Source organism: Juglans regia, unplaced genomic scaffold (genome assembly GCF_001411555.2).
Source record: "Juglans regia cultivar Chandler unplaced genomic scaffold, Walnut 2.0 Scaffold_674, whole genome shotgun sequence".
NCBI classification, from domain to species: Eukaryota; Viridiplantae; Streptophyta; class Magnoliopsida; order Fagales; family Juglandaceae; genus Juglans; species Juglans regia.
The window spans coordinates 111,317-128,580 of NW_023361600.1; the positions used below are offsets into that span (position 1 = coordinate 111,317).

The 17,264-nt window shown below is 35.2% G+C and overlaps 1 protein-coding gene across 1 annotated transcript in view; it reads right to left on the reverse strand.

Annotated features, from left to right (window-relative positions):
- Window positions 1-297: 297 nt before the first annotated feature.
- LOC109013654 (TMV resistance protein N-like) overlaps window positions 298-17,264 on the reverse strand; it is a 36,435-nt gene continuing 19,468 nt past the window's right edge. The window contains exons 3-6 of the mRNA XM_035687106.1: window positions 2,468-2,537; window positions 823-1,053; window positions 444-536; window positions 298-341 (exon numbers count right to left, since the gene is read on the reverse strand). Coding sequence (XP_035542999.1) covers window positions 298-341; window positions 444-536; window positions 823-1,053; window positions 2,468-2,537 — 438 coding nt within the window. The remainder of the gene's footprint in view (window positions 342-443; window positions 537-822; window positions 1,054-2,467; window positions 2,538-17,264) is intronic.

Consider the following 17,264-nt stretch of genomic DNA (forward strand, 5'->3'; position numbering starts at 1 on the left):
AAAATTCGAATTATAAAGTTATAAACATGAAGCAAAAATTTAAAATACAAAATATTAAAAGTACTAACTAAGATGAGATTGGGCCATTGGAATTTGGGATGAAGATGTGGTTGATGAGCATAGATTGTGGGTCCTTAGGATTAGGATTCGGCATATATATATTGAGAATATAAAAGTTAAAATAAATACAAGCAAAATAATTAGATACTAAAATATTATATTAAATTATAAATGCAAAAAACAATTAAGGGACAAATTGTGCAAACCATGACAATGGTGGGTCCAATACACACAAGGTCAGACTGCATCAGAAGTAGCCGTAAACGCCGTCTCATGTATCACTACAACAATTAAATTTGAAATTAATAACGATTAAATGAAAATAAATAAATTAAAATAAGAAATTAGAAAATGAAATTCAAGTCCCATGATTCATCAATTACCAGATCCAGGCTGATCACCACCCTCCTCCTCGACGTCGGCCTCCTCATAGTCAAGAACATCCGAATATGAATTGGAGTCCTCATGATCCAATTCTGCTTGCAAATCAAAGCCTCCACAGTGGTAGGAGCTAATGAATTTCAAAATGAATCCAATATGAGCCCTCCAATGCTAAAGGCTGACTCTAAGGCTACGGTGCTAATAAGGATGACCAAAAGATTGCGAGCTATCTCTCTAAGGACGGGATACTTCACGGCATTGACATTTCACCAACTTAATATATTAAACTCTCATGAAAATGCTTGAAGCTCTGCTGCCAAGTATCTGTCTATCTCTGACTGAGCCTCTGTAGAACTCCGGACGAAGGGGTTCTGCTCCAACCTCTCACCCCAGTCCAATCTACGTCTTTTCCCAACTTAGGCTTCTGGAACTGGTGGGGGGTAGGTGTAGGTGCCGCAATATTACCACCCCGCAAGACGGTAAAATCATCAAATAATCTATCAAGGGTTTTCCTGACCCTTGCTGCAATATCCTTCGCCCATGCTTGCCCGTACGTAATTTTCAATTCAAATATCATGCCATCCACCTTAAACCATGGGTCAAAGACAACAACTACATATAACAAAATATTAGCCCTAGTGAAATCTCCCCAAAACTTGTCATATTTCGACCTCATAATCAATGTCATCTCCCGCAGCCTAATGTGACCACCCGCGACCATGTCATCTAATTCTTCTTTTACACTATATATTTGCTAACAAAATTGATGGGATGTAGGGTACAAAGTGTCAAATAGTGTCGTGGTGACCTCGTAAAAAAGCCTAAAAAAATATACGAAAATAGATACAATTTTTCAATCATCATACATGGGTTTCCCCGGTCCCTCGTAATCATCAAAATATTTTACATATTGGATATATTCATCACCCAATAATGCAAATACCAACTTATATTCTTAGACCGCTTCCAACATAAAAAAATGTTGAGTTCTAGCATGTAGGCATATCAGTACAAAGACCCTTCTTGGATGTTAGGCCTGTAGACCTCGCGGCAACCTTGAATTTCTCTAATCTCGAAGGAGAAGATCTCACCCATCTCACAAGAGTCCTAACCCGAGCAATCGAGTCATGAAGATCTTTTAAACCATCAGTGACAATAAGATTCAAAATATGTACTGCACATCTGACATGCAAACACTCACCACCCATAATTGTCTGATTTGCCTCTCTAAGATAGGTCGTAAGATGTCTCAATGCGACATTATCAACTGTGATTGTAACAACTCATGTCAACCCACACTCCTTTATTGCGGCCTCCAAGGCTCTCCCAATTGTCTCACCCTTGTGATCGTTGATTTGATAAAATTTTATGATTTTCTTGTGCAATATGTAATCACCATCAACAAAATGCACAGTTAAAGACATAATTAAAATTTTAGATTGATGTCTAAGTGTCAGTGGTGAGGCAAACAAATTGACATACCAATTGACCCCTTAACTTCCTTTTTTCAAACAAATAATTCTTTTTTACATCCTTTGCCACCATGTGGCGAGGCGGAAGATTAAACCTTGGTTTCAAGTAGTGAAAATACGCTTGGAACCATTTCCCATCAACAACTTGAGAATGTAGCTCATCTATTATGATCATATGAGCTAGGTGTCTCTTACACTCATCGGGATTATACTTACTATATATCCTAAATGTTGCACCCCCACTACTCCCATCCACCATTTTTTTAAGTCCAATTTATAGTATAGATTGGCTCTTCTCTTGTAATGATCTTAATATTAGATATTTTTTGCATTGCTCTTCTAAGTGTACCTTTAATTGTGAGGTACCATGTTTCCTATAGTAGTATCCATAAATTTTTCGACAGTGGTTATAATTGGCTTGGGGGTTATTGGGGTCACCACCCTCTCGTTTGGTGAAATGAGACCAAACTATAGAAGCAGGTTTCTTGCTGGGCTTGGGAGCGGGGCAAGGTGTCGTAGGTTAGGTGTTGGGCTAGGAGTAGGGGTAGGGGTACCCTGGGCCTGGAAAGGGGAGCTCACACTAGAATCTACCGGAATATCCATGAACTTAAGCAAACAAGAAATCTGAAATTATAGCAAATAAAGCAACATGCCAAACAATTAACATCCAAGTATTAACATCCAAACTTAATTATGTTAATGAAAGTAATTTGTCATGCTCTTTGAATACAAATAAACTTGGTGCGTGGGATGGTGATTAATGAAAAAGTCAATTTTTTTTTAGGGAAAAAATGTGTGGACTACTACAAATCAATCAACAATATCAAATATAAACGTACGTGGGATTCAGGAATAGAATACAACTCCTGAGAGGTAAGAAAATAAGACACAATTACCCATCAAGCAGTAGATGATTATGGTTTTATTTCCTTCTGAGATGTCTTAAAATGCATATTGTATTCTTTTTATTGAACCCACGTTTTTATGATTAACAAGTCAATCATAATTGATGATGGTTATACATCCACGTTTTAAAATTCATTTAGGGGTTATACATCCACATTTTTAAATTAATTGATGATGATTATACATCCACGTTTCTATTAATCCGAAACCCTAAATTAATTTAGGGTTCCAATCCGAATTAATTAGCCACAAATTCACTACCAATGATTCACTATCATGTATTCAATCATCAAAATTCAAAACACATTACATAATACAAACCCAAAAAAATAAAAGTCGAGAGATTTAGACACAGTTCATCAATCATCAACGATTCAAACCACATGCACAATCAAGTCTTCACAGCACACAATTCACAAAATCTCATTCTCTATCTCCGATTAAACCCCCGTCCTTCCTCCAATCTCCATTCCATAAATCAGAAAAAATTGTTTTTTTAACCAAGATTCATACCTTCGGCAATGGAGACGAAGACGAAAGTCTACGGCGATGGAGATGAAGACGGCAACGGGTACAGCGTAATTTGAGAGTTCTTCAACGATGATAGAGAATCGGAGATGCAAAGAGGGAGCGAGGATCAGAGAGAGTGAGAGAGAGATTCAGGGTGAGAGAAATGAGAGAAAGGGCTCAAAGGGGGGATCTTAACAAATGACAAAACGAGGTCCTTTTGTCTATGCCAAAACGGCGTTGTTTCGTCATTTGTTATTAAGTAAAAAATCCCAGCCATGAAACGACATCCTTCATTCTCCATACTTCAGAAAGAAATAAGCTCATTGTTGGGTAATCACTTCCAAATACAATATTTGTTACTTCATTGAAGATAACAAGTAGTTGACAAAAAATTTCAACTTGTCTCCACTTTTCAACAGTCGGAACCCATTCAAAACTGTTATCTCTATCACCATATCTAGGAAAAACTTCTTTGAACTGAACTGCACCATCCAACATTAAATATGTGTTGTTCCATCTTGTAGGCACATATAAAATCAGTTTCTTTGAGGGCAATTGCAATTGTTTTGCAATTTCACTAAACTGTTTTAACCTACTCTCTAATGCTACCAAATATTTTATACCATCTCTCACACAATTAACAATCTCCCCAAGTCCATACTGCACAAGTAAATTAGTTATATACGCACAACAACTTATATGGAAAAATTTCCCTCCAACAAACAATGTTTTCTTCAATCTAAACTCATCTTTCAAGATCCTAATGGCAACATCATTAGAACTTGCATTGTCAACAGTAATTGAACTAATTGTATTCTCAATTCTACAATCTTGGAAACACTTTTATAAAGCATCAGCAATAAGAAGGCTAGTATGTGGATGTGGCACCTTACAAAAGTTCAACACATGCCTCTAAAGATGTCAATCAGTATCTATAAGATGACATGTCACTACCATATATAAAAGTTTTTGACAAGAAGTCCACATGTCAATTATGATATGAACTTTGTTAACAGGTTTAAGCAAAATCTTTAATTTTGTCTTTTCAGTCTCATAAGTTCTCATGCATTCATTCTTTGCAATAGCCCTATACATTTTTTTTAATATGGAGTGTTTGCTCTCATGAACTTATTAAATACCACAAACTTCATTAAAGAAAATGGATATTCATGATAAAGTATCATATGAGAGGCAAGCTCTTGGACCCTACTACTATTATAGGTAAAGTTTAAAACAGTGAAGTCATCATCTGCCTCCTTAAACTCAACTGCTAAGACTTTTTGTTTTTTCTTAGACCCCATGTATGGCAAACAAGTTAGCAAGTGCCTACATAGTGTAGTCGTAGAACTTGATCAAGATTCTTTAAACAAAGTCTTACACCACCTACATTGAGGTTGTTTAGCCCCATCCAGTTCAATTTCGACAAAATCATTCTATACAATAGAAGTCCTCTGTCTCTTACTTTTTTCATAGGCTACTGTTTGAACTTATGTTGGGCCCTCGGTAGAGACAGTATTAGGCATTTAGTACAATTCTCCATCATCATCAACTATGGGCTCTACTATGCTAATCCCAATAGAGTTTTCATTTTTATACTCCTCCACCAGATCAAGTTCATTCATACAATCATCTGTTTGCTAGGGTCTAATATTTTTTAAACACAAAACCAGAAACATAAAATAGGTATATAAACATTGACCATACAGGTTATATTAATCAACTAAAATCAAAACAACCTTCTCTTGATGGCTCAAGGTGCCTCCAGAAGCAAGGAGAGTAAAAGATGTTAAAGTAAAAAAAATTTGACCCCAACTGTTTTGTTATACAGTCTTGCCTTGATGGCTCAATGTGCCTCCAAAAGGCAAAGTTGATACAGTTGATACCAATCAACCAAAAGATGTTAAAGTCAAATAATTTTAACTCGAACAGTTTCAACATAAGTCTTGCTTTGGTGGCTCAATGTGCCTCTAGATGTAACGCCCCGGTCCCGCACAGGTCGGAGAGTTACTTCCTAACACTTAAACTCACATTTCAACAAAATAAAAATAGACTCCAAATTCCCAATATCATATAGAAAATTTGATTCAAGCCACTATATTTAAATCATCTCACCCAAAGCCTCAAAATCTTGATCCTCAGCTGAACCATCAAAATATCTGAAAAATATTGTGGAGATAAGGGGTGAGTTATCAATAACTCAGTAAGCAGAGAGCATATACTAGCATGTAAACATGAGCATTTATAAAGTTCGGTATGTAGAACAAGACATTTACTTTCAGAATACAGAAACAACATATTTTCTTTCAGAATGCATAAACAAAACTTGTTATAAAATATCAAAGCGAAATTTTCAGAAAAATAAAGTTGTTCTAAAAAAAAAAGTCATTTGGCATATCCAAACTGAAACATTATATTCATATAATTTCATAGTATCACATCGGGACAAATACCATGTTTAAACCCCGTAGTAGGGTTATAAACCACCAATATACCCATGGCTAGGCCGTATACCATATTTCACCCCCGTGGTAGGGTTATAAACCATCATTATACCCGTGGCTGGGCCGTATTCCATGTTTCACCCCCGTGGTAGGGTTATAAACTACCATTATACCCATCGCTGGGCCTTAACATAAACAGAATGGAACATCATCGGAAACAGATCACATTCAGATACAGATTTAGAACTTCATGCCAAGGTTTTTCAGATGACACATCATATCAAAACAAAATACTGAATAGCTTCAGATCATTTCACATGTTTGAAATAAACAGAATCAAAACATCTTCATTTATTCATAGCAACAACTTTTAGATTTTCATATTCGCTCTTTTTGCATAATTCAGAAACAGAATGCGCAAAATTAGCTCATGTCTACACCAGTGATGATAGAAAATACTTTCTCTTATATAGAATTTATGCATATGCAGAACAAACATTTGAGGTCGTTTCATATTTCTTTTCAAACAAACATGCATATTTTAAAAGTCAACCTCATTTCATTTCTTTTATTCAAAACTAGTATATGAACCCTATTTACCTGGACAATTTAGCTTTTCAGAATTTTCCTAAATAAATATCGAGCTGACTATAAATCATCACCTATAAAAATAATCACATAATTTCCGTAATTCTAAAATAACCTATTTTAATTTCTCAAAACTTAAAACCCTCATAATCCCAAAATATATTATCACCAATATCCACCATGAAGAACTTCAAACTCAAAACACCAATATTTAAACCCGAAACAACCAACAAATCTAATAGCATAAACCAATCACATCAACAACTCCATCATCTAATCCATCCAACCCCCGTACTCCTCGGACTCAGTCCGGCAAAACCAATCAATTCACAGTAAAATGTGTTAGTGCAAAAATACATTTAAATTTCAAAAGTTATTTAAAAAAAATACTTACAATGGTATAATATAATTTTTGAAAGATAACTGAGGTGCTAGAAGTGGCGGCACAGCAACGGAATTGTGCAAAATGCACTGTGGCCGTGGGTCTCAAAAACCCACTTTTGAACGGGGACAAGCCAAGACCAGAGATTGATAGGGAAGGGCTTAGGGATGTCAATGAAGTTAGTGGTGGTGGTGGTTGGCCGTGGGTGGCGGCGTGGGTGGCAGTTGAAGAACAAAAATATCCAAATCGGAAATGGGGTTGGATGTGCTTAACCGGTGACGGATCGGAGCTGGGGTTGGGTCCATTGGGTTTCTAGGAGGTGGAGGATGAAGTGGTGAAGAAATGGTGGCTGGTGGTGGCGTGATGGCGGCTTAGCGGCGCAAGGAGTGCCGCGGCTTTAAGCTGCTCGTGGGGGCTATCAGTGGCGATGGAGGAGCTGGAAATGGAGGGGTGGGGTCGCTGATGGGAGGGACGGTGTCGGTCATCGCCGGCTCACGACGGCTGGCTGGGGGAGAGGGGCGACGCACAGGAAGAGAGACGGAGAGCGTCGTGCGGGAGAGCTAGGGAGAAAAACAAAAAAAAAAAAAAAAAAAAAAAAAAAAAAAAAAAAAAAAAAAAGAGAGAGAAAAGAAAAAGGAAGAAAAGAGAAAGGAAAAGAAAAAAGTGAGGGAAAGAAATGATCAGGTCCAAACCTCACATCTAGGATCATAAAAATTCCAACGAAAAAATTATTTCAAAACAACAGTTTATATAAAATAAATTAAAACACAGTGACTAAGTAAAATACAACAATTAAATCCAACAATACAATAATTTTAAAACCCACCAACTAATTTAAATTAAGAGAAATTTAAATGCAAAACAGTAATTAATATTAATAAAGCATAACAAAATAATTTTTGCAACTTAAAAAAAAATCATATAATAAACCAACGAGAAATCCAATAAATTTTAAAACAAGAGAATTAATGATATGAACCTGTGGGAATGAATTCCTTTGAACCCACAATCAATTTGAAAACTCCCCAAGAAAGCCAAAAATCAAGTCAAGGATGGAGAATCTAGACCCGATGAGAACCCGTTTCAAGAACCTAGATTATATTAAAATCTAGACCCGTTGAAAAACCCGTCTCAAGAACCCAGATTACAATGGAGGAACGCCACAAAGGTTGTGATTACCTTTGATAAGTTCAAGAGTTCAATCAAGAACAAGAGGAGAAAACTCAACTCACAAATAAAATTCAATATTGTCTACTCTCAAATGAGGCTACAAAGAGTTTTTAAAGCCAAACCTAATCAAAACCCTAGCCAAAATAATGCCCATTTTACCCAAAATTATCCCTGATGAACAGTACCGGCTACAGTAACCGTGGCTACAGTAACCCCTACAATAAATTGATGAAACCCTAGTTCCTAAAATGTAACTTTCCAAATAAGCCCTTGGCCAAAACACAAGGCCTTCCCAAAAACATAGTTCAAAAGAAATAAGACATGTGAGCCAAGCATCTTCAAGCCCACTTATTCTAAACTAATAAAATAAATCATTTAACCAAATTGGAAGCCTCCAATAACAATAGGCCGTATCTCTAAGTCATGTCTTCCATAGCTTGAATAAAGTGGATCAAAGCTGGTTCTTCTTCTTTCAGACCCATCTTCAGTGTTGGGCTCTTGCTGGCTTCATCCGAAGTGGATTGCACCAATCCTTGCATTGCTTCCTTGATCTTCTTGGCCCTTGATCTTGTAATTGGCCCATCTGGAACTTGCAAATGATCTTTAAGAGTAGGCCCACCTTGGTTCCTATCATTTCCCCTCTTCTCAAAAGGATTCGACCTCGAATCTTCACCTACATCAAAAGGAGAAAGATCAGAAACATTGAAAGTTGCAGAAACTTTATACTCACCTAGAAGATCCACTTTATATGCATTGTCATTAATTTTCTCAAGAATTTGGAAAGATCCATCTCCTCGAGGATGCAACTTAGTCCTTCTATGGGCTGGGAATCTTTCTTTGCGCATGTGAACCCAAACCCAATCTCCTGGTTCAAAGATGACACGCCTTCGTCCTTTATTGGCTTGGGAAGCAACCCTTTCATTCTTTTGGGCAATTTGAAGCCGTACCCTCTCATGAAGTGACTTCACCAACTCCGCCTTCTTTTGTCCATCCAAACTACTCCTGTCATCAACAGGTAAAGGCATCAAATCCAAATGAGTAAGTGGATTAAATCCATAAACAATTTCAAAAGGAGAGTATGAAGTAGTAGTATGCATCGTCCTATTATATGCAAACTCTATAAATGGCAAACAATCATCCCAAGTTTTTAAATTCTTATGAACAACAATGTGTAAAAGCTGAGTTAAAGTCCTACTAACTACTTCAGTCTGACCATCAGTCTGTGGATGACAAGTAGTGGAAAATAAGAGCTTAGTACCCAATTTCCCCCACAACACCTTCCAAAAGTAGCTAAGGAATTTAACATCCCTATCAGAAACAATACTCCTAGGTACACCATGGAGTCGCACTATCTCCCGGAAAAACAAGTCAGCTATGTTTGTTGCATCATCTGTTTTATGGCATGGAATGAAATGTGCCATCTTACTGAATCTATCCACAACAACAAAAATAGAATCTCTACCCCTTTTGGTCCTAGGCAGCCCCAAAACAAAGTCCATACATATGTCTACCCATGGCTCACTAGGAACGGGTAAGGGTGTATACAACCCATGTGGCAAAACCTTAGATTTGGCCTTTCTACATGTAATGCACCTACCACAAATACGGTTAACATCTCTCTTCATCTTAGGCCAAAAGAAATGTTCATGCAAAATGTCTAAAGTTTTCTTGACACCAAAGTGTCCCAATAATCCCCCACCATGTGCCTCATGCACCAATAACTCACGCATATAACAATTTGGCAGACAAAGTTTGCTTTCTTTAAACAAATAACCATCATGCTTGTAAAACTTACCAAATGCCGCCTTATCACATGCCACATACACATTTGAAAAATCAGTATCATCGGTAAACATGTCTTTCACGTATTCAAACCCAAGCATTTTGGCACTCATAGAAGTAAGAAGTACATACCTCCGGGATAGAGCATCAGCAACAATGTTCTCCTTACCTTGCTTGTAACGGATGACATAGGGAAAGGTCTCAATGTATTCCATCCATCTAGCATGCCTTTTATTCAACTTATCTTGACCCTTGAGATGCTTCAATGATTCATGATCGGTATGGATCACAAATTCCCTTGGCCATAGGTAGTACTGCCAAGTCTCTAATGCACGAACAAGAGCATAAAGCTCTTTGTCATAAGTAGGGTACTTCAGGGATGCCCCACTTAACTTTTCACTGAAGAAGGCTATGGGCCGCCTATCCTGCATCAAAACGGCTCCAATCCCTATTCCTGAGGCATCACATTCAATCTCAAAAGCTTTGTTAAAATCAGGTAATGCTAACACAGGTGCAGAGCACAACCTTTCTTTAATAGTGGCAAAAGCATTCTCTTGATTAGCCCCTCAATGAAACCCAACATTCTTTTTAATTACCTCAGTGAGTGGTGCAGCAATAGTGCTGAAGTCTTTAACAAAACGCCGATAAAAGGTAGCTAACTCATGAAAGCTTCTTACCTCAGTGATGCTTTTTGGCGTTGGCCACTCCTTGATGGCCTTGACTTTCTCTTCATCCACCTCAATACCCTTTGTACTAAAAACGTAACCAAGAAAAACAACTTTTTCCATGCAAAAAGCACATTTCTTGAAATTAGCATACAACTTTTCACATCTCAACACATCAAACACATATCTCAAATGCTCAATATGTTCATTTAAGTTCTTGCTGTACACTAAGATATCATCAAAGTACATAACCACAAACTTGCCTATGAATGCACGTAGGACATGGTTCATTAATCTCATGAAAGTACTGGGCGCATTTGTAAGTCCAAATGGCATAACCAACCATTCATAAAGCCCATACTTAGTCTTAAAAGCAGTTTTCCACTCATCACCCTCTTTCATTCTAATTTGATGGTACCCACTTTTAAGATCAATTTTACTGAAAATACATGAGCCATGCAATTCATCAAGCATATCATCAAATCTAGGAATGGGATGGCGATACTTTACCGTGATATTGTTGACCGCCCTGCAATCAATGCACATCCTCCACGTCCCATTCTTCTTTGGCACTAGTAGCACTGGTACTGCACAAGGGCTCATGCTCTCCCTCACGTACCCCTTGCTCATCAAATCCTCAACTTGCCTCTGAAGCTCCTTTGTCTCCTCTGGATTACTCCTATAGGCTGGTCGGTTTGGAATAGCAGCCCCGGGCACAAAATCAATCTGGTGCTCAATGCCTCTAATGGGTGGCAACTCATTTGGCATCTCCTCCGGGAATACATCCTCAAACTCCTGCAACAAAGAAACAACCAAAACATGTTAAAGAAAGTATAATTAAATAGTTGAAGCAAGAATATGAAGCAAGAACTAGTTATGATAATTTATAATTAAGCAAAAAAAGTTCAAGAAAGCATATTTAAATACTTGAAGCAAGAACATAAACATAGAACATATTGGATAAGATTAATCGACCAAGACATGTTAAATAAAACATCTTTCAATACTTAAGGCAATAACCAAATAAGATCAGATTAATTAACCAAAACATGAACAATAAAGCACCATTAAATAGTTCAAGCAAGAACATAAGGCATTAAGCCAGAACCAGATAGGATTAGATTAATCAACCAAAACATTTAAAAGAAAGCATATTTAAATACTGGGAACAAGAACATAAAGCCAGAACCAAATCTCCAAACTCTGACTCCAGTCAACAATATACACAAATAACCTGATGGAACTTAGATAAGCAAATGAAAAATTGAAAATCTAAAGTAAATAAATATAACATAGCACCAGGTAGGAGGGGGGAATAAGTTAAACTCATAGTGGACTGTAAATCTTGCTTCAAGCAAATATCTGTATGCAAGCTCTTCAAAAGGTTTTCTTTTTCAAAATTTTTAGATATGAAATATAAAGCTCAAAACATATATTTGTAAACAATAACAAAATCAATATAGGATCAAGTTAATAGCCTAAGGCCTTAACAGGGCATATTCTGCCATTACAAAATAAAAAATAAATAAAGTATAAACTTATCAATTAAAGGGATAGACAGTCACAGAAGCAAGCATAGACGACTGGTGATGTTTGGCAGAACAGTCAACAGTGTCACACCACTAACCACTTAGGAGTTCGGTGTGCTGTGTACTTAGATGATTAGATTTAGATCTACAATGGAACAATACTACAATGTATAAAGAGTTAGGAGAGAACCAAATTGAATATTCAAAAATACTCAGATAAGTTAATAACTAGATAAGTGGCTCCAAATCTGCCAAGTTCCCAACCAAATGCTTAAAAATAGGAAAAGAACCTGGGTAATCGACTCATAGACAGACAAATTAACGAATCAGAGAACCACAGAATCAGGGATTCAGTTTGTTGAGAGTCATAAATGTATGCTTTTAATGACCCGTTTGTCAATTTGTAGCTACATCTGCTAGGGTTTCTGGCAGATACAGCCGGTATCTCTCTTGGCCCGTCGAGAATCCCTAGCTGCAAGCCTTCGAGAATCAAGGCATTCCATGCAAATCGAATAGGAGGTAACCGGCGTAAGTATAGGAGGAGGCTAGGGTTTCTTGATGGCTCTGAGAGAAGGTCTGAAGGAGTGTCGAAGTGTGAAAGTGAAACGACTGAAGGAAAAATGAGATGACTCGATGAGCATCAGAGCATCGCATAACCCTAGCTTTAGGGTATCGAATCAACGGCTCACAATTCTGATATAAAGACCCAACAGCCTCAGGCCCTCAATAGCTCCACACATAACACATTCATGTGACTAGGCTGAACTCACAAATTAAAGTAACTACTATATTAAATACTAAGTCTATTAAAAAAAAAATACTATAGTCTATAAATTATAATACATGTTAATTGTTATATACTATAAAACTAGCAAGTAGTGTTGTAAAAGAAACTAGATTAATATTTAATACATGTTAAATACTATAAGACAATGTATTTATAGTATTTAATTATATAAAATTGTCTAACATTATATTTTATCAAAAATTATAATTTATTATTCGTAAATCATGATATAATATTATAGTTATATTAATTAATATAATACTATTTTACTAATACCGTATATTAACTACAAAATTAGTATATTGAATATCAATACTTAAATATTGATACAAGGTCTTATATTTGCATAAAATCATAATATTATTTATGCTTGTAGTTATAACACACGTGTAAGAATTAATACTAGACTACTGCTACTAGTTACTACACAATAGACACTAGTCTATTAGTCTACTAGTATGAGCTTATTAATTATTAATAATAGATATTAATACTGAATATGTATATTACGTTGTAGTTTATATAATCTTATGAATACAATATTACTACTGATTAATCTTATATAAAGTAATAAGATTAATAACTAGTAATACACTAAAGTTTTTTTTTTATTATTTTAGTAATATTTTAAAGTCTTTAATAGTACTTCATAAAATGATAGAATCAAGTAGTAAGTTATAAGTTAATAAGTTATGACTTTAATCTATAGCCTATAGCTTGTAAGCATAAATTTTTATATGACAATTCAATATTTGATAAGAATAAGATATTGAATTGTCATATAAAAACAAGTGTGGTGTGTGGTATATTGGAATGATGAGCAACAAAGCTAATCTTATATTGCTCAACAGACATGCTCAGCCCAAACAAACAGCTAATGTCACACAGGGCCTATATATATATTTCACGTTGTCTAAGAATATAAACTTTGCAACGCTCCTATTATATATTGTTCAAATTTTAACATATAATAAAACCAATATTACAAATTTTACAATGATAAATATGAGCATAAGTCTAAAATTGCAATCTCAATAATAAATACATAACCATATTAAGAAATACCAATAATATTACAACTCAACAATAATAAAATTATAATTTTGAAATAAAATATAAACGGGTTGATTTCATATTAAGTGAATTTACCCGTTTATAAAGTGTCTTAATGGGTCAACCTGTTTTGATCTGAAACCGTTAACATCAAACTCAAATCCGATAATTTTGTATCGTGTTCGTGTTGGATTCACAGATCATGTCACGTATTATCACTCACAGAAAATCTCAACCACTAATACAGAGTATAATAATGGAAGCACAACACTTCAAGGAAAGAAAACTGTATATTTAGTTCCGATTGGGCATGTCTCTTTATGTAGACATCGAAGCACCATTTCAAGCAAGATAGATGACTTTTGAAAAACAGTCAAAGCACCATTTCAGTGAAGATAGGAGACTTGAAAATTGTTAATGACCATTTGACGACGGTCATGGTTGGTTGAGCAGTTACAGGTAATATATGTCCATCACTAGACGTACGCGTATTCATGATATAAATCGTTGGATCGTATTGGCAAATAACGGTCATTCATTATTGACCGTTAGATTTGTCTTATTGCTCCTTGCATCGGGCGAGCTCAATGCACGGGATGAGTTAGTGACACGATTCATTGTACAATTTTTCTTGCGATTTCGCCTGCACAGTTTTTTTTTATTCAACGTGGAACTTTTTCCAAAGGCAGATTAAACAATATTAAATTTGCATATTTCAATTAAATAAACTCACATATTAGAGAGTCGCAAAAATAATTCTAAGTTCCAAAGTCTGTTTCCAAAGAGCCCCTAAGATACGTATTTGAATAAATATTTTTGGTAGTGATTGTATATGGGAAAGATAACGTATGGATCATTCCAATGAAATCTTTAACACAATTTTTTCTTAAAAAAATTGCACAATGAGCTAAATCCTAAATGGGTGAAAGTTGAGGGAAACCTCTGTGCTTCATACTTTAAAATAGTAGCGTTTTATACTTATATCAACAAATATGACTCTTGTAACCGTAAACGATGAAGAATATAATGTGCGGAATGAGAGTAAACAAGCTTCGCCATAAAGATTCATAGATGTCTCATAGTTTGGGGTATTGATAATGGGATATTTTAACATGTTAGAATTAAAATCTAGTGTCCAAAACAGGCATGCATGCCAAAATATTTTTTAATTGGGTCCCACTTTATTTATTTCTTTTACCAGTGGTTCCAAATTGTTTGGACACGAAGATACATGTTGGTCAAATTCCACGAATTTATCTCTAGGTGAATGATAAAACAATTTTAATGTTTTTTTTATTGCATGTAGCTTTCAGCCCAATACTTTTCATGTGTACCATACTTTGCCAGCTGCTTCATTATTAAAACAAAAGAAATACTAAACCACTCAGAACCGTTTAGTTGTTACACTCATCAATGTTCAATTAAGTTCAATCTAATTTTAAGTTAAATCTAATATTTAAACATCTAACTTTCAAATTATTAAATTCATCTCAACTCAAAACATTTTTACATGTGAAATTTATAATTTTTTTTCAACTTAACACATCTTTATACGTAGGACCTACAATCTTTTTCAACTTCTCATAAAAAGTATTAAACTCATCTTAACAATTAAACATACTTTAAACTAAGTTTAGATGGCTCCACATAATTCCTTCTACTATTTAACTCATTACTATTCATAAAGAACTAAATTCAGCTGAACATCTAAATACAGTCTTAAACCCATATTAGGTGGACCTCACAAAACTCATTTTATCATCTCAACTCATTATTATTTATAAAAAACTCATTTCAGCTCAATTTAACTCAACATTCAAATATTAATATACAATACTTTTTGTACCAACCCTCTTCGAAGACCTTTGATGCCCGATATATCACACAAGAGTGGTGCTACTCCGCCGCTTGAGTAGCATCGCTAATTGTTACCGCCATTGTTTTGCAACTTTTTTATTTTTATTATTTGATTCACAATTTTTTAATATTTTTTAAAAATAAAAAAATGGATTAATACCTTTAAAATCATTTCTTTAATTATTAAGTAAAAATAAAAAATAAAATTTTTTTTACCAAGGGGTCAATTATTGGTGAGTTTTCCATCACACAAAAGGTGATTTCTGACCCAGGCGGTCCAAACGCATGAATATTTATTTGAGAGCGGTGCTACAATCACCGAATTTGTGTCCCGAATAGGTCATCAAATAGTGTATTTTAATTTTTTATTTCTTTTTGTTCATATATTTTTTTAATCATCATAAACATTAAAAAAGAAAATCACAATATCATTAAAAAACACATTCTTAATCACTAAGCAAAACAAAATTAAAAAAAAAAATCATTCCGGACACTATTTGAGTCCCGAATTAGCATTTCTGTTGATTTGAGGTGGGATTTTAACATTGGAGAGTAGGTGACCTCGCACCAGTCTCTGACCTCGAAGTGACAGAAGCTTTACATCATTTCTTTGTGGATACCAAAGGCCAGAATGTGAGAAGGTGCTTTGGGTTCCAATAGGATCAAGAAGTAAGCAAGGAGATTTTTAAAAAAAAAAAAAAGAAGCAAGCAAGTAGAAGAGCTTTAATAGTCTGCATACCATAGGATAAGTACTCACGGGGTAGTGACTCCTTCTTGCCTTGCTATCACCACACAGTTCACCCATTTGGTTGAAGAACTAACCAGCAGAGGCAAGAAAAGGTAAATCCTTTTGTAACCCTACAATCATATTATTGCCTTCATGAAGCAAAGACATTTTTTGTTGATGGTTTTTCTGTGTGATATATCTTCTTCATAAAAATCAGGGATTTTTCAAGAGGCAAATAGTTGGAATTAAATCTGAATGTTGACTCTAAAGACTAATTTTTCATCTATGGTAGGAACTTTGACAGATATTGAGGTAAAAAAATTCATACTGGGGTTTGCATATAAGGATTAATTAGAAGAACATAGTGGAAAACATTTTCTTAAAATTGTCGTTGTTGGCGTAGAAGTACCTTCAATAGGTTTTCAGGCATGTTGCAAAGTGTGGTAAAGACATTATAGTAGCAGCATACCCGCTGGAGTGGTGTTTAGAAATCACCTCAGGTATCAGTTTATGTTTTTTTTTGTCCAAGTAGAGGGCTTCAGTCCAGATATGTATGTTTTCACATACTTTAAATGTGATAAGTCCTCTAAGTTTAAAAAGAGACCAGAATGTGATAACTCATATTGAAATAGTTTTCACTTCCTGGTTGTGAAGACGCCAGAATGTGATAACACCTGTGATTTTAAAATGTCATCTCTGGTTTGATCTTCCTTTGAGCTTTATGTGTTCAATTGCTTTAATGTGATAAGGACTTAATTAATTGGACACTAGTGATCATACATACACATTTTTTCCACGCAAGGCTTATATTATGTCCTTATAAACAAGTAGTTAATTAGATCAAAATATAAATATATTAACTTGTTTGGAAAATTAACGGGGAATTATTAAGAAGAAGACGTATTTATACGAGTGAGAAACTTACCATCGACCCCTTCCATAGTTGTTTGATGC